Source organism: Erithacus rubecula (assembly GCF_903797595.1).
Source record: "Erithacus rubecula genome assembly, chromosome: 2".
Classification (NCBI taxonomy): Eukaryota; Metazoa; Chordata; class Aves; order Passeriformes; family Muscicapidae; genus Erithacus; species Erithacus rubecula.
In genome coordinates this window covers 41568320-41590643 of record NC_136685.1, presented here as the reverse complement: position 1 = coordinate 41590643, position 22324 = coordinate 41568320, and the positions used below count along the sequence as shown (strand labels likewise).

The 22324-nt window shown below is 40.6% G+C and overlaps 1 protein-coding gene across 2 annotated transcripts in view; it reads left to right on the top strand.

Annotated features, from left to right (window-relative positions):
- Positions 1 to 22324, top strand: part of POPDC1 (popeye domain cAMP effector 1) — a 49327-nt gene that overhangs the window by 14594 nt on the left and 12409 nt on the right. Inside the window, exons 2-5 of one of the 2 annotated variants that reach the window (XM_079297836.1) lie at positions 8673 to 8690; positions 13187 to 13420; positions 15596 to 15720; positions 21385 to 21572. In XM_079297836.1, the coding sequence (XP_079153962.1) occupies positions 13198 to 13420; positions 15596 to 15720; positions 21385 to 21572 (536 nt within the window). In that variant the 5' untranslated portion in view covers positions 8673 to 8690; positions 13187 to 13197. Of the gene's footprint in view, positions 1 to 8534; positions 8691 to 13186; positions 13421 to 15595; positions 15721 to 21384; positions 21573 to 22324 lie in introns of those variants that run through there. The other variant, XM_079297835.1, reaches the window with a different exon arrangement.

Sequence of the window (22324 nt, the reverse complement as noted above, 5' to 3'; positions counted from 1 at the left end):
AGATCATAAACACCCAGTCAACAGAGAGTTGGGGTCGCTCAGCCTGGAGAAGAGAAGGCTCCAGGTGACATTATATTGCAGCTTTTCACTACTTAAAAGGGGCCTGCACGAAAGATGAAGACAGACTTTTTATAGCAGGGCTTCTTGTGGTAGGAGAAGGGATAATGGTTTTAAATTCAAGGGTACATTTAGATATAATGAGAAATTTTATTATTATGAGCATGATGAAGCACTGAAACAGGCTGGCCAGAGAGATGGTGGATGCCTGGTCCCTTGGGAACATTCAAATTGGATGAAGCTCTGGGCAACTTGATCCATTTGAGGAGATCCTCACTTATTGAGGGGGGCTGGGCTAGATGGCCTTTAAAGGTCCCTTCCAACCCAGACCATCCTATGACTCCCTGATTATTTATAGGTTAATAAACATTTGGAGCTGGATGAAGTTCCATTGAGCACCATCCAATTTATGCCTGTGTAACTACTCAGAAATAACTGTTAGTGAGGTGATCAGATTCCTTCATAATTGGTTTAAACAAGTGGATACTTGATGCTATCAATGCATCCTTTTCTTGACCCTGCAGTGCTTCCCCTTTACTCACATTTTACATTTTTACCAGTTCCATAACCTTCTGTGGAATTATGTCTACATTTATGTGCAACTACAGGTGAGAGTGGCAGAATCTGTGCACATGATGATGTGCACATTCATCAGTTGATTTTCCTAAGTTTCTATAATTATGTGGACATCAGGTTGGAATTATTCTTGCAACCTGCAGAAGGGTTCAAATTTTGTACATAAGGTAAGAAACTGTATGGCTTATGACAGTTCAAGACAGAGGAGGAGGAGTAGAGGAAGAGAGAACTAAATACAAATTTTATCCAAGAGAGGTTTATTTGAAATTGAACTTTTGGCAAATTAATTTGTTGGGTGCAGCAATATGTAGTTAGAGTTTCAAAGCAAGTCTTGCCTACTTGGGAGCATGGGACTGACCCTGCAATTCTTTCATTATGTAGTATTTTTTTAACTAACAATAATGTAAGTAATCATGCAGTTCCACTCAAAACTACAGAAACTATGGAATAACCAGAGAGGATGCATCCCAATATACTGTTGTAACTAATACACTATGCAAGGCAAATTTTAAGCACTTAAAGAAAGAGCTTATTTTTTGCAACATAGTAAATTATACATATAGAGATATGGTCTCTCCTAGTATTAAACTGGGGAAGCTGAATACATACTAGGGTGATATTGCACAGATTTGCCATACCACAAAAAGGACATATGTTTGTAGTAATAAAATAGTATGTTGATGCTACATTTTCAGGAAAAAAGTGCTCTACAGATTTTGCTTGTTGTGAATAATAAATATAAGACATATTTGGTCTCAATGTACATGAAAAAGTAAAACAAAATATTGAGTTGCTCATATGAACAGATATTGCAAACCATGTGTTAAAAGTGAAACAAATCTGCAGCTCCTTATATATAAAAAAACTATTTAAATAGGAAAGTAAAAAATAATATCTATTTGTTGAATTCAAACATGACCAGATTAATATTTTTCTTTTTATTCTTGTAATAATTGAATGCATATTTTTCCTCCCTAGCTGTTACTGCATAAAAGATTTTTTTACTATACAACAAAATAAATACCATATTAAATTGATTTGTTAATCCCTCTTGAAAATGCATATTTACATTAATATGCATTAAAATATAATAGGCTCAGGGTTCCTAAGGAAAAACACCCTTTCTGTTTGTCTAATTCAGATTAGCTTTCCTTTCTTGTGGGTTTTTATCCTTTCCGTTTCTACTTGCTGTAATTCTGCTTCTGTGGGAATCAAAAGATGTATTGAACTTGACATGTAAATCAGGCCACCTCATGCTGATGAATCAAACCATGTAGGTGGAGCCTCATCAGCAGGAGTGTGTAGGAGAAAGGCAGCACAAGCATGTCATCACTCAGCTCTAGATTTGGGGTCATGTCCCATAGATGGGATATGGAGGGTCACTTGGTAGAGGGTTCTGCCAGCAAAGGGTTTGGACCCAAACCATCTTTCTGCAAGCTACCAACATTATTAAACCTTGCCCTGGAGTGGGAAAATTAAAAAAAAAAAATTAAAAATGAGATTTTCCCAAAACTTTGTGAGAGCAAGGATTTTGTAGCAGTTATTCTTCTGTTATGGATTCACAGGCAGTATTTTTAAGTTGCGAGTTGAACTGCAGGTCCTAATTTGAGGAATTGGTGGTGTATTGTAGAGACAGGACTATTTGATTACCTGAGTGGGGTTTTGAAGATAAATGGTGATAAAATATAGATGACCAAGAAATAAGAGATCAAAGTCATGTAAATAAAACAACTGCAATAATATAATTGTGATAAATAACTATTTCAGCAGTGAATCCCATACTTTTCATTGTATCCACTAGTTGAACCTGTCTAAATCTGGGAGATATAGTAATAATCTGACAGTAAAAGGGATATTAGGCCAAGAAAGATACTGTAGCAAAAAATCCCATTTAGTTAATTGAATTAATGAAATTAATTTTAAAATAAAAATAAAAATTAAATTAAATTAAATTTGATTGATTAATCAATTAATTAAATGTTCTAACCATGTAATTATATAGAAGTGGGCAGCACCATCCCCTTCTATAGGAACTGCACATCACAGGCAAGCAGCAAAGCATCTCAGATGTGTGAAAGGAGGTGAGCAGGTTCCTGTCCCCTGGCAGGGATTCTGTGGGGTGATCCCAAGCAGCCTGCGGGAGTCTGGGCTCAGTGGGGATGAAGCACACATATCTCTGTTACATTTCCCATGGGTTTTAGGAAGAGTGCAGGACAATCTAGACACCTAATGTTGGGCTTGGACTTCCCATGCCCAACTGTAGGACATGGGTACAAGGGTGAGATACTGAAGGTAAGGTTTGGGATGAGTTTAAAAGGGTATGACCCTGTATCTTCCCATATGTGTTCTCTTACACTGGGTAAATGAAAAACAACTCAATCCATAACAAAAGTGAGGCAAGCAGTTCACATCTGCCAGGATACCCAAGGGTGGGTATCAGCAGTTCCTATAAAACAGCTGTTGTGCTGGAATTCCTTGCTGTGCTTTGTTCATTTCTCTCACATTAAAATCTTCAAAGATTTATGGAATCCAGCTGGTGTAGCTATTCTATTTTACTATGAGATAAAATGTCTTGAATACTTACTTTAAATATGAAACAAAGTATGTCATCTCTTCATTTACAGAAAAGTTGAGTCTTCTCAAATGATACTTTTCAAGCAGATCTCACTAGTGAGGGGAATGAAGTGCTTTTTAAAAACAGTCAGATATCCAGCAATGTGGCCTATTTATCACTGGGTCTCCATTTTATTGTTTGGTTTTCAAAAATATAGTGTTCTTACAGGAAACACGTTCATTATTTAAAGAATTAATCAGTAAGTATTTGTAGGAAAAAATACCAGAAATACTGATATATAAAACATTTTTACATTGGTTTTGATTTTACAAACTATTAGTTTCTTTTTGTTAACTATATTGGTTGCCATTTTAGTTATGCAAGTGCTTTTTGCAGTGGTCTGTGTACTTCAGATACATGCAAAAGCAATAATCACATATATATGTATGTTCATTGGAGTCCCTATCCCTGCTTTTAACCCTATATAATAGGGGTTTGTTAGCTGCTTTTTTTTCTTTACAGAACAAAAAAAAATGTATAATAAAATAATTCAGAAGACTGGTCTTATTTATTCATTGAAATTAATTTTTTTTTAAGTCTCAGTTTGCCTTTACTCTTAAAGATCAGGGTAGCAAGGAGCAGCACACATTTTGACAGTCCTTTACAATATGCACAGTTTATTACATTTTTTAAAACTCTCTCCATTTCAAAGTTCTTCTGAGCTAATCTATTTACCTTTTCTTTCCCCTCACTGTGGACTATTTTCACTATCAAATCATGTATTCTTTCTCCGTCACTTGTCAAAAAAATTCCTTAGATTCATGTTCAGACTCCCTCTACTTCTTTTTTTGTCCTTGTTCCTCAAGTTTTTAAGTCAGATTTTTGATTTTTTTTTTCACTTCTGTCTGGAGATATTTAACACTTATTATTTAGTTCATTTTCATATCTTTGCATAAAATTCTAAATCCTTATCAATAACTTTTAAAATTCCTAGAAAGTGGTTGATAATGATGCAAATATACAATGTCCTGATGGTTTGATCCTGGCCTTTGCTTTTCAGTAAATATCAACATGCACTGCTAAAAATGGATTAATACTGCAGCAAAACATTGATTGTCACTGTCACCAACACCCAAAAGTAGTACATGCATTTGTACTCTGACAGTATCTGTGATTCTTTTGGTCTATACAGTCACACAGGCTCACACAAATTGGTGGGGATCTCTGCAGAGAGCACGTTGAGAGCTGCAGCTGAAATGCATTTACTTCAGGATTAGCACAGACATCTCTCCATGACCATTTTGAACTTGATTTGTGCGTGGAGGTAGTCCAAAAATGGAACAGAAAAAACACAGCCAGTTCACCCACTGCTGCCAAGTCTGCTGTAGTGGGGACCCCTAAAAATGGGCTGTCACCCGGGGAGGGGACAGATGCAATGCAAAAGCATGGCTCTATTACTTGTCTTCCAATTTTGTGTGCAGTAAGAGCTGCCTCACGTTAACAGAGAGCAATGTGTTGATAACTATTTGAGTTCCAGTCAGGCAATGCAGCCAGATTCCATATCTGGTATTCCTCTGCTTGCAGAAAGAAGCAAACCCCCTGGGACAGGTTCCCACTATTCCCCAATGCTGTTACTGAGCTGCCCTGGCAGGGCAGTGACAAAGCCTGCCATGGCTCTGCTTTAGGAAATCCAACCTGTTTTATATCTGCTCTACTGTTTTTGGGGGGGAATCATGTGATTTAGGTAGAGCAAGCACAGCAGGTCCTTCTATCAAGTCCCAGAAAAATCACTTGCAAGCAGTTCATAGAAATTGTTCACTGAGCAATTTCAAATAATGAACATACAAAATAAAGTGTCAGCAGGGAACTGCTCATGCATAATTTGGGAGCAGGGATAATTGCTCAGTGTGATTGAATAAATTGTTTACTGCATACGGTTTAGATAACTTTAATGGCAAACAATTTTACTCTGTTCTTATACCTCAGGATCATGTACCCTTTTGATAAACATCTACGTCAACCATCTGTTAAACTTTGAATACTTTGATTATTTTAGAAAAAAGTTGGCTCCTGGCTCTAAGCTGGCAACAATCTGTTACTATACTATTAGTCAGATACCTAGAAGCCCTGGTATGTGGTATTTTATATCTTGGACTCAAACAAAAAGATGGCCCTCCTTGCATTAACAGGAGACACCCTTCCTGCAGGTCTTGCATTGTAAGAATTGCCTGAAAGTGTCTGTCAGAGGGCCAAAGGTAAACATGCACTGGAATGCACAACTCCTGTTAAATAAACCTCCAGAATACTAAAGAGCTGAGAGGCGGTCATTCACAATCTCTTCCATGCAAACTTCCTTCCAATAAAGCATAATTCTTCAGGATGCTTTCAGGCAAAACCCATATAAATAAATTTTCTGTGGAAAATGGGTGTGATTTTTCAGTTATATGGCACAGAATTTCAGCAAGGGGAATGGGATTTGCTAGTGTACTTTGTCCCACTCCAGACAGTTGTCAAATACACACAGGACAAATTACTTTCCAAAGGAACCCACTTACAGAGCCTATGGAGGGAATTTAAAAGATCAGTTTAGAGTAGATGCTGAGTACGCTTCCTGAAACTATAAATGGAAACATTTCATAGATCTTGCCATTGTCTGAAAATAGCCCTGTGAGCCTGGCACATCTGGGATCCTGAATACAAAGCATTTGTTCTCTTTAGTGAAAACTTTGCCTAAAAAAGGCTGTGACACTGGGCTCTCATTTGGAAGAGGCAGAGTGCTTGCAGTTTCATGAAAAGTTTCTTCCTCATTTGCTTAATGAAGTTTTCCAGTGCCTGGCTGGGATAAACTGAGAAACAGAAGAGAGAGGGTCAGGTCTCATCTGTGCCTCTGAACGCCTGCCTGTCCTTTTCTGAAGTCCAACACTTTCCCATGTTATCAGCAGGATGACATTTTCCCTGGAATCCAGAAGAACAGACAGACACCAAGAGGTTAAGGTACACTGTTGAGGATCCTAAAGCTGGTTGCTGGAGATAAGGAACAAGGCTAAGCAATTTGCAACATCCATGTGACATTTTCTACTGTGGACTATTACTGGAAAAATAACTATATAATTGGAGAAAGGACTTAAGCTATCAAGAATCTAATAGCAGAAGAAAGAGAAGAAGCTTGCATCAATGAACAGCTGCAACAGCATTAGGCCTGTCTCTGCTAATGAAATGCATCAATTCAACACAAATCTCCAAAAATTGATCTGTCTGTCCAAAACCAATTCCTCATTCTGTGGAAATGCAAAGTTTTTCTTTCTTGCCTCTGTCAGATTAATTTATATTAGCAGACTTCAAAGAACTTGCAGCTTATTGACAAAGATCGGTTAAAGCAGTCTTTATAGTGATTTAACAGTAGGACATTAATTTAATTAAACCAGCCCATTCTTCTACAGTACACGAGACCATATTTTAAGGGGATAAATTCTACTTAGTACTTTTTACTTAGAGGATGTTTGTTATCTATATAAGTAATGTTATCTAGTGTTATCTGTAAAACTAAAGGCTAAATCTAAAGCTATTATATAAAATCAATGTCAGTGATTTTATTAGAGAATTTTTTTCTTCTATGCACAGGTGCACATCACAGCACAAGACTAGAGTCCATCAGAGCCATGTCTATGTGCTCCACCTGCTTATGGTCTTCCTGGAGACTCAGGATATAGGGGAATCTCTCAGATCCTCTCTCGTTTCCCTCTTCCTACTGACAGCTGCACTGGTAGATACCACCACCTCCTTGTAGTCTTGCTGCAGATGGGAAATGGCATTTAATCATGAATATCCTGAAATATGAAGATCCCAAGAGAGTAGCTACAATCAGGACAAAGCTCTACACTCTCACATGTCTGTAAATAGTTTTAGTTTGTTGCCAACCTTTCCTAAGAAATATTTTTTTTTCTTTTTATTTTTTTGCATTGGACTAAGCACACACTGTTTACCACCAAGGTTTCCCCCAAAATTAGAGAAGACCTACAGGGCAATGAGAGAGTACAAAGACTTTATAGAAGACATAACCAGTAGAACAAACTGTGTTTCTCCAAAGCATAACGTTCAGTAACATGCTAGAAAACGCTTGCACGTCAGTTTGGATTGGGATAGGAACTCTCTGACGGGTTGCTTTGTGCCGCTTTTGGAAGCTACTTGGCTTTGCTCCAGCAAGCGTTGCTGAATTCTATCAATCTCAAACACATGCTAGATGCTAGCACTCATGACCATTCCTGCAGCCATGCTATCCTGACTCCTTCCTACCCTTTTTCCAGCTCATTTACTCTGCGTATCTCGGGAGAGAGAAGGTACATCCATAAAAATGTCTGTCCAGTTGGAAGAAACATAGTGCCAAATCTAGTCCTTCATAATTATTTCGTAATATATTTGTGAAAATCAGAACTTATACGAGGGAGCAGGATTCATAAAATCCCCGTTCACATGGCACACATTGCTGAAGCGATCCTGATCTCTTGTCCAAGGTGCAAAACCAGGAATTACTGTGACAAAGGCAGAGTCTCCTCAGACGGATGTGTACATATATAAACTGTTGCTTCAAAACCAAGTTTGGATTCTGTATTCTTACAAAAAATATTTAAGAGTAATGCTGACCATATGCTCTCAGCTGCTGAAAACCTCACTTTGCAGCTAGCTCATCAGAATGTATTGAAAGGCTTTTCTGCCTTGGCAGTCCTCATTTATCACTGACAGTCAGGTTTTGAGATGGGCGGGAATGTCTTTCATCACTGAACGCTATTCGTCTGCCTCCTGGGGATGGAAGCGCTCTCGGTGACTGCTTCACCTGTCCTGTGAGACTGCCGGTGCCGGCGGAGGCTCGACAGCACACGGGCAGAGCCGATGGGGACATGCGGGGACAGGAGCGTCCCGCTTTGGAAGCGCGCTGTTCCTGGGAGCTGTCGAGCTGCCGCACGAGCAAACTTGGTGGCATCTCTTCGAACATCACGCTAGTGACCAAGCAACCACAGCAGGTGCCGAGTTGAGAGGAGCAGTTTTACAGAGGCACAGCATGTAGGGGCAATACTGCTGGCCACAGGTTTAGGGGAGAATTCGGCTCCTCTAATTTTAACCCCCCAACAGCTGGGCGAGCTCGGGGCTCTGGCTGCACCTCTGCGCGGTGGCTGTCCCCGGTGTGCTGGGCGCCTCGGCTGAGCGCTGCGGGGCGGCCCGGAGCCCGGGCGGGGCGGCGGTGGCGGGGCGATGCTCGGAGGGGCTCGGGGAGATCCGGAGCAGGGCTCAGCTCCCGCCCCTCCCGGCCCGGTGCCGGCGGAGGCGCCTGCGCGCTGCGGCCGCTCGCTGCCGGCCCCGCTGGCGCCGCCCGCAGCTCCCGCGGCTCCTCTGCCTATTTTAGTCACGGCCGCGGCTCCGTGCCCGCCACGGGACCGCCAGCGGCGGAGAGCGCTAGCCCCGGGCCTCGGCCGTCCTGTCGGGAAACTTTTCGGCGGGCGCGGGGCAGGTGAGGAGCGCTCCTCCCGCGGCACCGCGGGTGGGGGAGCGGCGGGAGCCGCCTCTGCCGGGTCCCTGGGTCCCTCCGCCGCCGGTCCCGCAGCCCCCGGGCCGGCGCTGCCGCTCCACCGGCGGCGGCAGGAGGGGAGGGCGCCGGGCTCCGCCGTGGAGCTGCCGGGCCAGCGGGGAGAACGCGCGGTCCCGTCCCCTTCTCCCGCTCCCTTCGGTCGCTCCCCGTGCTTGGGTGCGGGCGCAGCCGGGACCCGGTCTGTGCCCTGCCCGCGGGGAGGAGAGGCGGGTTGCGGCTTTCGGAGTGGTCCTTTTGGGGGAAAAGGGAGCCGCTGCTCGATTCTTTCCAGTATTTAAGGATTATGCTCCGGGTGGTTTTGTGCAAAGGGTGGGTTTGGCTCGCCCGTTGCGGGTTCTGGTGACCCCGGGCGCGCCCCGCGGGTCCTGCGCTGGGCGCTGCGCCGGGAGCTTTCCTCACCGTGTGGGTACTGTGTTGACTATGGAGAATGAACGTGTTGTTAAACTTTCTCTTGGTTGAAATGGCTAAGGAGAGTAGCAATTTTCTGTAGTTACTGTCGCATTTAATTGAATGAGACTTGCTGCATGGATCATATTGAAATACTTATTTTCTTAAACCATTTTCCTGTTGTTCCTACTGCATTGTGAAAGAGGAAATTGGTAACTTAAACTGTAATTAACTCAGCCATACTACCTCTAGTAGTTTGTCTTCAGCTCACAAAAGAATTATTGCCTAAAATCTCTATGCAACTTCTGTGATCTCAGAATGTAGAAAAGTAGTTTAAAGTTCTGCAGGTATAATTATTAATTTTTTTAATTGCACTGACTGTAAAGTTATAGAAACACACTCAAGTAAAGATTTAAGAAGATCTCTTGAACAATATTGACCAGTAAAGCTCTGGGATGTGAATAATCTCAATAAAGTGGGTAATTGCACTCCTGGGACACTCAGCACTGTCCCATATGAGCTTGGCTGACTGCTTCTCATAGTAGAACCAAATGCTTTACAATTTTCTGCTGTGTCTGTCTTCTGTGAGTGTTGTTTAGGTATCCATAAAATTCACAATTATTTCAAAGTCATCTTTGTGTCTGAATATTTGTAGACTAAATCTTTTGGGAATGCCTTTCAGAAGTTTGGTCTCTTGTATAAAGCTGTTGCTGAGTACAGCAAAATCCTAGAGAAAGATCACCTCGTTTGTATTCTGAGAATTAGTATTTTCTGACCTAAGACTACCATATATTACCTTAACTTTCTATTAAGGTCATGAGCAAAAAAAAATGTTAATAGCTTGTTTTTTGTTTTTTTTTTCTTTTAACTACGCTAATTTCTATTTGGTTCAATAATAGAGAGTCAGTAAGTTTTTCTTTTTTATATATATATCTTTTTCCCCTCCTGTTTGAACAACAAATCGACTTGAGTTCTCAGTCATCTGAGTTTTCAAGTTCTTCCTTTGGTAAATATAAATCCATATGGTGGATATATAATGAATATTAAAAAAATGCTCTTTTAATGATTTGTCTTATGCCCCATAAGGTTTTCATTTCAGTGGATGCTATTTTACCCCAACTTTCTAAAATTGTTTGACCGTGTTAGTTGTTTTCTTTAACTCCTTATATTATTAATACAGGTCTTTGCATTTAAGACTTAAGCATATGACTATATAGTCTGGTGATATATTGATCCTTAGTAGACATAAAGTTTTAAAGGCCTGAATCTGTACTTTCAAAATTAATTTTTGGCTTCCTAAGGTCACAGCAGGTAAAAAATGAAAATTGCTTGTTCTTTTGTGGAACTGCAGACTTTTCCCTCATTTTTCAGTATTATTTGGCAACAGTAGATGCTAGGACTAAAAAATTGGTCTGAAACTTACAGTGATGATGTTTTTTGCCATTTTGGATATTTGTCTTTCTGGTGTTACCTGTAAGCACACATTTAGGTCATGGCTTGTAGCTCTGCCTGTCTACCTTTCCTCCTGATCCTCAAAGCAGTCTCCTTAGTTGAAATTCAGAGCCCATGTCTAAGTCTGTCCTTATGTCATTTTGCAGATAGCATCAATCTATTTTTGTCAGCTTTTAAATACCAAAATGATGGAGAAGCTCTAGTTTCTGCTGTTTCCAGTATGTTAGGGGAGCTGTGATTATTGTTTGTGAGTAGTAAGTGAAGTTCAAATATATTCCTGTAAAGACAAAGCTGATAAAAAACTGGAGGTGGGCTGATTTAGGTTCCTCTAGTAGGTAAGCCTGACCTTCAAAAGTGTTGAACATCCTCTTACAACTTTGGATGCTTTAAATTGCTTGATCAACATTTGGAGAAACTCCTTCCCATTATTTCAGTTTATGGCTGATGATTTGTTGCATCAGTGTCTGTGAAGAGCAAGGGGAGCAGTGTTTTGGCTGGGCTGTGAGGAGAGTAAGATTGTCAGGTGTTGTGTATTTAATTTGGTTCATTGGCTTTCCAGTTTTCTATGTATGATGCTTTAGGGCTGAGTTGAAAGGGTAAGGTAACCTCTATTCCCACAGTGGAGCAGTACAAAATTTTGCTAATAAAAAATATCAAGCATCTGAAAGGCTGCTTTGATCTGTGTTCAGATGCAGCTGAAATTACTTCTTGCAGCCTCTTTTGATGTTAAATTGAAGGATTTATGGCTGGTTGTGTATCTGTGTGTGAGATTGGCTGTCTTTACTTGTTCTGGTGGCATTTTAAGTGGTGCCTCTATTGGCACATGACTGGGCAGTGAAAGGCTGAATATAGGTAGAAACTCAGCTGGTTTGTTTTTGTTTTGTTTTAACGATCTAGAGATGCCGCTGTTCCAGTGTAAAGAGTTTATATTGTTTGGAAACAACAGGAGCAGTGGATGAGCTGTGTGTAAGATGAGCACAGACATAGTTATCCAGTTAGCAATTCCCTCCTGTTTTATGAGCGTGTTAAAATGCCAGTCCTGCAGCCTCCACGGGCTCAGGCTTTGGCTCACTGTGTGAGTGGCTTTGTCAGGACAGTGAAAGTGCTCTAATGACTCTCTTGATGAACTCATGTCAAAGAGGTGAAAGAAAGTAGGAGTGTGTTTGGATAGGCCTGATGTTTGCTAACAGTTAAGTGTAGAGTTTGACAAACCCCCACATTTTAAATAATATTTGTGAGTAACTAATCTAAGAATGAAAAGAGGAAAGTGATATCTTAAGAAGTAAGTGAATTGTGTAATTTGGGTTAGATTAGATGATTAGGATTAGACTTTTTTTTCCTTGAAAATAATTTAAATCCAGATATAGATATACTACATCTGTGCTAGTGTTTGATCCTGCAGAATGCCTGCACATTCCATAGCATGCCTTAGCTGTGACAGGGCATAGGAGATGAACCTAAGAGAGGGTTGAGGATTTATTTTTTCCCACTGCTTTCAGAAGGGGTCTAAAACACTGATTAATTTTGAAAACTGTCCAGTTTGCTTATGCCCTGTTCACAGGTTGATCATGAGAGAATAACGAAAGGAAGGGATGAAGGAACTCAAATTTATTTCACAGGCCAAGAAACACTCTCAATTAGCAGAGTTGCTTCAGAGTATATTCAAGTCTGCAGGAAACAGAGTGTATTAACTGTGACCCAAAATTGTCTGCTGAGCAGATGAATTACATGGCATTTAGTGATGACACACATCAGGGACTTGAACTGTCTCCACAGAATTTAATTGAATGTAAATCCCACTGCACTGTATGTTGTGGAGCTTGTTTGCTGAGTGATGAAGTACATTAGTTCATTAAGGAGACTCAAGCCCATCTCCATATAGTTTTTACTGCTGTGGCAGGGAGAGACCATACCTGCCTTGCTGGAAGCAGGGTTCTCTTGTGTTTGACAGCAGACATGTCTAGGAGCAGTCGTGCTCCTTCAGCTGAGACCTGCTGTGGGTTAAGACCTTCTGTAGAGGTTGTGGCACTGGCTGTAGTTACCCAGAGAGAAAAGCTTTTAATATTCTAAACATAGTGTCTTGAATTCTTCCAGTTTTTCCCTGTAGTTTGTTTTAAAGAGTAATTTCTTTTTGTTTTGTATTGGGATTTGCCCACTGATTTTTTTTTTTTTTTTCCATTTAATTGAGGCAAAAGATATATGTGTTATACTTATTATTACAACAGTGAAAACATCCTATGTATATTTAGATTAGAAATGGTCTTTAGCTATCTCATTTTCTCCAGTAGTTCCACACACAGATAAGGGTCTTGCAATCTTGTTCAACTGTGTAGATAAAGTTTCCCTAATAGACTGGCAGCAGACTTAGCAGCCTCTCTGTTTTGGTAGCTGTGATTTAGGTGAAAGAGATGGCAAAGCACTATTGAACTATAAACCTAATTTACCCTTTTTTTTTTTTTTTCATGAATAATAATGGAAAATATATCCTGAGAAGAGAGAAAACTACCCGAAAATCCATGTGCATGTCTGCTAGGTTTCAGTTTAATGCATAGTGAATTTTTTTTCCTCTTTCCTTGCAGGAGTGTCCAAGATGAATGCTACAGCAATGAGCCCACTCACTGTTGCTCCACTGGATTTTGTTCCAGACTTAAAAAATTCCACCCCTGATCCTCTCAATGAGACTGCATGTGAAAACTGGAAGGAGATTCATCATCTTGTTTTCCACGTGGCAAACATTTGCTTTGCAGTTGGACTGGTTATTCCAACTACTTTGAATCTTCATATGATTCTTCTGCGAGGCCTGCTCACCATAGGTAGGATAATTATTCTGGACACAGAAATGTGGCTGAAATGGCTGGGTTTGACCATTATGGAGCTGGCCCCTGTGGCTTATGGTGAAATTACTGCCTCTGTTAATGGCCATTGTGCTCTAATGAAGGTGATTTTATTCTAAGACAGGATCTGTTATGACCTTGATGTACTAGAAAGATTATATAGCCCTTGGCTCTTAAAACTTCCTAGAACTGTAATTTGCAATTTCAGACCTATGAAGATGTCAGCTTGAAAACAAGAGGACATAATTTATGTCAGATGTAACTGGATGTTTAAAATCCACTTATTTCAAATCAGTTATGCCTGGCCATTAAGACCTTTATTTCAGATTTCAAGTACTGGGGCTGTGTATTGGCAGGTGCACTGGCTTAGTCTGTCTGAGGTTGGTGAGGTTTTCCTTGCTTGAAGTTTGCTGTGAGCCTGGGTTCTTTTAGTGTGGTTTCAAACATGTGGCATTTGTGGGTCACCAGCATTATTTTAGTTACTGATTTAGAAATTCAGCCTCTTGATGGTGAGTGTATTCTGCGTTCTGATATCAGTCGTGTTTCTTCTACCACTGTAGGAATCTTGTGACACCAGAGTCTGACTTGAGAGGAAAACCTAAATTTGGCATGCTAGAGACCGAGCAAATATGATTTGATTTATAACATTGCAGTCCCACAGCTATTTCAAAGCCTCTGTACCTTGTGTGGGACAAGATCCTTGTGATCAAAGAAGGAATAGTGACTCATTGCAATGTAAGAAGGATAAATCAAATCCAACAAGAGCATGCTGAAGTGTTTTTGAGTGAGTTCTTATTGGCATTATAGTGTGGGTCAATTTAATGATAGAACTGTTTGAATTTACAATGCTCTTGCATTTTCTATTTCATAGCTGCTATAGGGTAACTTCTTAAAACAGACTGCACGGGTGACCAAGGGTCTGAGCATTGCAAGACCTTTTATCTTGGTTTTAGAAGCAAAAGGTGCTCTGCACTTGCTGAGCTTGCCATTTTCATCTGTAGGTCTTGTAGTATTTTGGGCAGATAGGCAATCAGTTTTTCAAGCTGAGGTGGCAGCAGGAAGTTGATTTACTCAGGGGGCAGAATGAGTAATGAGGGCTGGTTCCTAGGGACCTGCTCCCTTTGCTTTGACCCTTCCCCACCTCTGTGCTGCACTTCAATACATCCAGACATTGTATCCTCCTGTGTCTTGCAGTCTAACTAATAAGCAGCTCTAGAGTCACTATATTTTGATTTTCCTAATCCATATGTAAGTGCTGCCTCATCAGTTAACAACCCAGACAGAATAGATAGTACCAAGCTCATTAAGTCAATGTCATCTTCAGGGGGAAAAGGGGTAAGAACACTCATTTAGCATTGTCTCCTTTTTGTCTTTGCAGGAAACTTAAGGGAAAAAATACCTGTTACCTCTCCAGCCATCTCTTTTAGATGATAGGCTCACAGCTATCTGGGAGAGGCTCACTAATACATAATCCATCATTTGATAAATACTGTCTCTGTAGGCTGAAAATGGAATCCCTAATAATACACAATGCCTTATCTGTAAAAGAAAGTGTCATTATTCAAAGTAAGGCAACTGAAAAAGGAGTAAGCATTTAGAAATTTTGTCTTTGATATAACACAGGAGAATTCAGGTTCCTGATATGACCTTGTCACATCAGCAATAATAGTTTCTTTTAATTTTCAAAAATATCTGCGTATGACTTTAGGAAGTTTTTGTACCACTCTTCCTTGCTAATTAGATGTGAATGTTCATTTCAAGGCCTTTTTTTGCCTAATTAATGCAGCACAAATTTTTGTGAGCTATGTAATTTTCCCCCATCTCTTTTCTACTTCATTTCAGTAACAAATCATCATGGGCTGTAACTTTCTGCTTGCCCCATCCTGGTCTGAATTACTGTCATTTCAGTATTGAAGTCCCATGTAATAGGACTGCAGATTGTCATCCTGCCCCCAGTTCCTGTGGGCAGCATTGCAGTGATTAGCTGTTGTTGCTTGCCTTCATCCAGAGAGCTTAACTGTATCAAAGTTTGTAGAATATATTGCTATTCAGGGTAATTATACAAAGTGGACATATTCTTGATGATTTTCTAGGAATGTGTATTTGGTGAAATTTAACTTCCTTCTTTTTTTTTTTTTTAATTTATTTTTACAGGATGTGCATTATTCATCATTTGGGCTACACTCTATCGTTGTGCCTTGGACATAATGATCTGGAATTCTGTGTTTTTGGTTGTCAACCTTTTGCATTTCATATACCTAGTGTATAAAAGAAGACCGGTATGTATTACAGCTAAATTTCACAAGCACTCTAGTAAGAAGCAAGGAAAAGGAAGTTTTGCCCATGTTTGCTGAGCAAACCAATGGATTAGTAGACATCTTCAGCAAAATACTTTTGTGTTTGGTCCAAAATCACACTCTGGACATACTTTGGAAGTGTGTAACAATTTGTTTGCAAGAAAAAAAAAGAAAACAAGACCTAACTGGAAATAAGCTCTTCACCAATTCAACACAGTGCAAGAAAGCAGCTAAGAAATGAGCTGGCAAGGCAGCATAAAGCTTGACTTCTGTCTTGCCTGGAAAGCAGCTTAAAACTAATTAGGCTGATCTGTCACTACGCATTTGCAGATGTGTAGTAAATATTTGTAGTTCAAATTGCTCTTGAAGAGTCTACTCTTAAGGAGTTTACTACTTAAAGGGTAACTTCCTTTTAGTTAGTACTGCTCTTTTTTCAGCCTATTAAATCCATTTGTGTCACCACTGAGATGCAGCACATGATGAAACTGCATTGTATTTCTGCCAGGTAGCCATGGCCACCCTGCCCAGCACACACACAAAACAGCAGCTGTGATAAAGGAGAGGCACAGACACCAGACTCTACCTACTCTGTAGGTGTCCACAGTTAAATATCCCATACAGGTACTCTGGTTTCTAACATGGGATGAACTCATTTGCAGTCTTTTGCCTCAATCAAATTAGCATGCTCTGCTTCTCTTCAACCCTCCCACCAATTAAGCCTTTTTAAGAAATCTTGAGGCTTTTAATCTTCTGTCAGATGAGACAGGAGTGGCTGCCAAAGTCAGAAATTATGGCAAAAGGCAGGAGTGCTCAGCTGATAGAAACCCATTTCCCTGAGACAACAAGCCTTTAAACTTAGCTGTATTTTAAAAGTGAATTGTGGCATGCTTAAACATAGGTAGTGGTCCTTGAGTATGTACCCATCTAACCCTTTTCAAAAATATAAATGAAAGGTTATTGGTGAGTGAAAAGCACCCTGGGAGGATGATGTGCTGGTTTGAGCTTGAGTAAAAAAAAAACCAAACAAAAAATCACCCTGCAATGTGTAAATCAATACTGAATGAAGAAAGAAATAAATTATTTTGTAATTACCGTTGTCTAGTAAAAGCTATATTGGCATAGATTGGGGTGCTTTGTGCATTGTGGTATAGATTTCATCCTATTGAAGAGGCAGCTATTTTCACTAAATCCTCTAGTAAATTTTTTAGCAGTATTATTTGTAGGAGTTAGGTTAAGTGGTAGAAGTGATTGAAGTATTCTGTAGGTGGATACAAAAAGAAGGAATTGTGTAAGAACATGGAACTCAACTGATAAATTCAGTCACCAAAGTTGGTAAAAAATTGCTTCTAAGAGGGAGGCCTGGAGCACCTGCCTTTAACTTTGCTTTCTCTTTCTGTGGCCCTTGCCCACTGTCAGTGTAACCAGAGCAGAAATGAGGTGCTTGGCACTCCCATAAGCTCTGCACTGCTCACACTCTGGCAGGCAACCACAGCATATAAAAGGAGCCTAGAGGTTAAATTGCATCTGTCTACAAGAAGTTGATAAATTGAGCACATGTGTTAAAAAAGGAAGAGGCTCTACCTACAGCAGTGTTCCTCCAATATGGAACACAGATTCACCCAAAGATTGCTGTCAACTGTGCTGTGTGACCTGAGCTACTTAAAAGCTTAGGCAAAAATTAGATCTGATGGAACAGCCAGGTAGTGCTGTTTCTTTGCATATTAAGGCTTAATTTCAATAGTCTTCTTTCCATTGAGAAAGTGCTGTTTTTATGAGCATTACATGGAAAATGTTATTTTCATTGTTGTAATGCATAATATTTTCAGAAATTATTAAAAAAATATATGAATCTTTGTTACAAACTATGATCAATAAGCATATTTAAAGTGGTGCCTGATAGTCATGCATATCTTTATAGCTGTCTAAGATGTTTATTGTGAACCCCAAGGCAGTTTTAAGTGTTTTTCTTACAGGAGGACAAAGAATAGGGAAAAAATTAAAACTCGCACTAACTAATTTTTAAATGAGATTTTCTCTCTGCAGCTACTATATTGCCCATCTCAATCAGTTTTGATAATTCTCACAAATGGTCTTTCCAATAAAAGAAAGGAATGGAAGAATAATTACAAGTTAGTCATATTACAAAATGAAAAATTGATATTTTCAGTTGTTAAATATTTATTTTATTAAATGGAGCATGCAAAATCACAGTGAGTTTCTTTTCTGACCAGAAGATTATTTCAGTGGTTTTGATTCCTTGGAGCTTTACAAATTTGGCTTTTTTAGTCAGAGTGGAATCAGAGTCTAATCAGTCTGACTCCAGGTTCTGGCAGCATCCCAGAATATTTCAACCCCTGCTGAACAAAACATTACACCTACCCATATGGCTTGTTTGGAATATGACCCAGGAGCATGACTGGAGGAGCAGTCAGCTGTGCCTGGGTAGGGGGAGTGGTTATGAGCCTTCTAAAGCACAGCTACAGCCTGCAATCTGATCGCTCTTTAAGAAAGTGGCTGCACCTGCTTTCCCCTCAAAGTATTACACACTAGAGGAAGATCATGAAACATGAGCCATGTGCTAGTTAAGGGATTGGATTAGCACTCCAGGGCCAAAATTTGCCCTCATGTCTGTGTGCCTGGTTTTGGGTTCAGGAGTCTTGAGAGCTATGTAAATTCCTTTTTCAGATAAATTTTTATTTCATTAAGTTGCAGCAGTCACGTATAGAAAGAGGTGCAAATGAAATTGGTACAGCTGTTAAAATGAAAGAGTTCCTGGAGAAGAACCTAGAAGAACCTAGTAAAACATTCATCTAGCTTTGTGGGTGTATGGAACATATTTTGAAATCAAACATCTCAGGACAATCCTTAACATAATACAATTTCTCTTGCTTGTTTGTTTTGTCTGTGTAGATGTCCTCTGAGGGATTAAAGATTGTGGCATAAGGAACATACAGGAAATTCAAAATCTGGATTTCATATGAGTGTAGTAGCTTGTGGAATATTTAACTAGTAATTAATTCAGTGTGAAACCAGTGTAACTTTAACTCAGGTGATGCACTGGACATAGTAAGTCCACAAGCCACAAGAGCTGATGTCGCTGCAAGACCATTTCTGATAGTCATGGAATAATGGTGGTGACTGAGAGAAGTGAGTGAGGAACAGAGGAAGCAGATGCCACTCCTTTTTTCAAAAGGGGTAAGAAGGAGAACCCAGACAGCTGCAGCCTGGTCAGCCTCAACCTGATCTCTGAAAAGAAGGAATAGATAATCCTGGAAAACATTTCTATGCCCCAAAAGGTAATCAGGAGTGGTCAGCAAGGATTTACCAAGGGGAACTTGCTTAACCAGCCTGGTAATAGGTAGATAAGAAACTGATTGAGTGGTCAGCTCCAGAGGGTCAAAGGTTCAGAGTCCTGATGGACATCAGTGACAAGTGATGTCCCTTTTGGGTCTGTATTGTGACCAGTGCTATTTACTGCCTTCATTAATGACATAGCCAAAGAGATTGAGTGCACCCTCAACAAGTTTGCAGATGGCACCAAGCTGAGTTGTTTGACACACCTGGAAAATGGAATACCATCCAGAGGGACTTGGATGAGCATGAAAAGTGGGCCAATGGAAATTAAATGCAACATGACCAAGTGCAAGGTGCTGCACCTGGGTTGGGGCAACCCTCAATACCAACACAGTCTGAGTGATGGACAGAAAGAGAGCAGCCCTACAGTGAAGGACTTGGGTGTGGATGAGAGGCTGGACTTGGCAATATGCACTCACAGCCACAGAAATCCAGTTTAGCCTGAGCTGCATCAAAGGCAGCGTGGCCAGCAGGGTGAGGGAAGTGACTGCTCTGTTGAGATCCCACCTGGAGTGTTCTGGGGTTCTGAGCACAGAGACAGAAAAGGGGCTGTAGGAGAAAAGGCTGAGAGAATTGGGATTGTTCAGCCTGGAAAAAAAAAGATTTTGGGGTGCCCTTCCAGTACTGGAAACTGCAAGAAGGGCAGAGAGGGACATTTTAGAAGGGCATGTAGTAACAGGATAAGGGGGAATGGTTTCAAACCGAGAGTAGGTTTAGATTAAATATTAGGAAGAAATTCTTTACTGTGAGGGGGCTGAGGCACTGGAACAGGTTGGCCAGAGAAGCTGTACATGCACAATCCCTAGAAGGGTTCAAGCTCAAGTTGAAGCTCTGATGCTACCTGGTCTTGTGGAAGATGCCCCTGCCCATGGCAGAGGGATTGGAGCTGGGTGATCTTTAAGGTCCTTTCCAACTCAAGCCATTCTATGATAACCTTCCACAATTAAATGGCTGGCCAGTTAGTTGAGAATGTCTTCAACCTTAATTTCAGTACTTTTCAGTGTTTTCAAAACTATATTGTATACAATCCTGGTAGAGAATCTGTTAAGTGTGGCCTGGATCCTCACACAGTGGGATGGATTGAAAGCTGGCTGAATGGCAGGGCAGAGGTTAGAAGTCTAGTTGGAGCTGTGTACTGCACGTACACTAATGTGTGGTGTGTAACCTCAGGGCCAGTGCTAGTCCCAGTGCTGTTTGACATCTTCATTTGTTATCTGGCTGGTGGGGCAGATGTGAACCCTGATGGCACAAAGCTGTGAGGAGTGGCTGATAAGCCAGAAGGTTGGGAAACCATCTGGAGGGGCCTCAGCAGGCTGGAGAAATGGACCAGCAGGAACCTCATGGAGTTCAACAGAAAGTGTGGAGTACTGCACTAGGGGAGGAATAACCCCATGCATCAGCACATGCCACTGACTGACAAGATGGAAAACAGCTTTGTAGAAAAGGACCTGCAGGTCCTGGAGGAAGAGTCAAACATGAGTCTCAAACTTGCCTCTTTCTCTTTTCTGCTGTTCTTTTTTGATTGTTTTTCCTTATTCTCTGTTCCATGTAGTTTTCTTTTTCATTATCTGATGCTTATTGTTCTAATTTGTCTTCCTCATGGCAAATATGAAGGCTTTATTCAGGCTGCCTCTGCTTTCAGGAAGGCTGTAATATTGTCTCAGCCCCTGCTCTCTTCATTCAGGGAAGACTTCCAGGCTTAGGATCTCAGCCAACATCCTTTCCCTCATTGCTGCTGCCTGAGTTTGGGTGGGCTCTTAGATGTGGGATGTTCAGCTGGCAATGTTTTTGGGTTTTTTTCCTCCCTCATCACATGTGGTTTCTATATAATTGGTTTGTTTTTCAGGACTTGATTTTCTACTGCAAGTAAGCCAAGAAGCTCAGGGATGAGAGGGGCTCCCAGGAGAGCCTGAGAGACAGCCAGCCTCAGTGATGTGTGCATGCAGTGTGAAAGACAACCTCATTTTTTTCTCTCTATAATTCTTCCCCATATCCTATTCACTGTTGCATCAACAGACATCTCAAGAGGCTCCTTGAGTGTGATTTAAAGTGCCACTAGGATGGAGCAGCATTCTAAAGCACCAGTGTGCCTTCCTGACTAATTTTAGATAAGGTTTTGGTCACCCTGCAATAGGTAGTGTTTGTGGATAGACATCACACATTTACCACTTCTTTCCTTGCTTAAGCACAATGAAGCCAAATATGTCCCTCAAGCTAAAGCATGTGTGCAGTCTTGCCCATTTTTAACCAATGCACCTCTGTTTATTGATATCTCTTGATTTTCCAATGTAGATCAAGATAGAGAAGGAGCTTAGCAGCCTCTACAAGAGAATGTTTGAACCTCTCCATGTGCCTCCAGAGCTCTTCCAAAGACTAACTGGACAATTCTGCAACATTCAGACTTTGAAGACAGGTCAAGCCTATGCAGCAGAAGATAAAACATCAGTTGATGATAGGCTAAGCATCCTGCTGAAGGGGAAGTAAGTTCTATAAAAGCTTGGGGACAGTGTGCTTTTTGTCATGGCTGAATAAATTAGAAAATTATTGATATTACAACTATTTGTGGTATGTTACAGTCTATAGTCAAATAGTCTACACTTATAGACTATTTTGTGACACCATTTTCAGGTGATAGTGATGTCTCTTATTGGGACCATATTGTGTATCCACTTCTGTGTGCAGCTGCATGGATTTTAGTGGGAATTATATTTGTATAATACCAAAGGCAGTAAAATACTGCTTAAAAACAAGCAAGAGATTTGTTTGAGTCTTAGATATCCTAGTTGTTTCCTCAGTCCACGTTCAGCTTTTAAGGTTAAAAAATATGGTGCATGAGGGAAGAAGTATCTCTGCACTAGGATTTAGAATAACAGGCCTTTGGAATTGCATCATTGCACTTGTAGAAGGGGCAGGTGCACTGCCCAGAGGCAGACAGAATCCAGGTGAGAAAGCATAAAATATATCCCCATGGCCAAGCTGTAATATTAAAACTCATACTAAATTCTGGCCGTTATTTTAATAAAGTTTCTGTTGACAGCAATAGTGATGTCAGGCTTCATTGGTTTTCTTACTCATTACCATGAAGCTCCTTATCTAAGGGAAGCCTGACTCTGATCTGGCTGTGTAACACGACCTTTCTCATATTGAATAAGTGTTTTGTGGATACATGCCATGTTCGTCAATTCTCTGTTTGTCTGGCAGCCTGTTCTGCTTGGAATCAGTTATGCAGAAA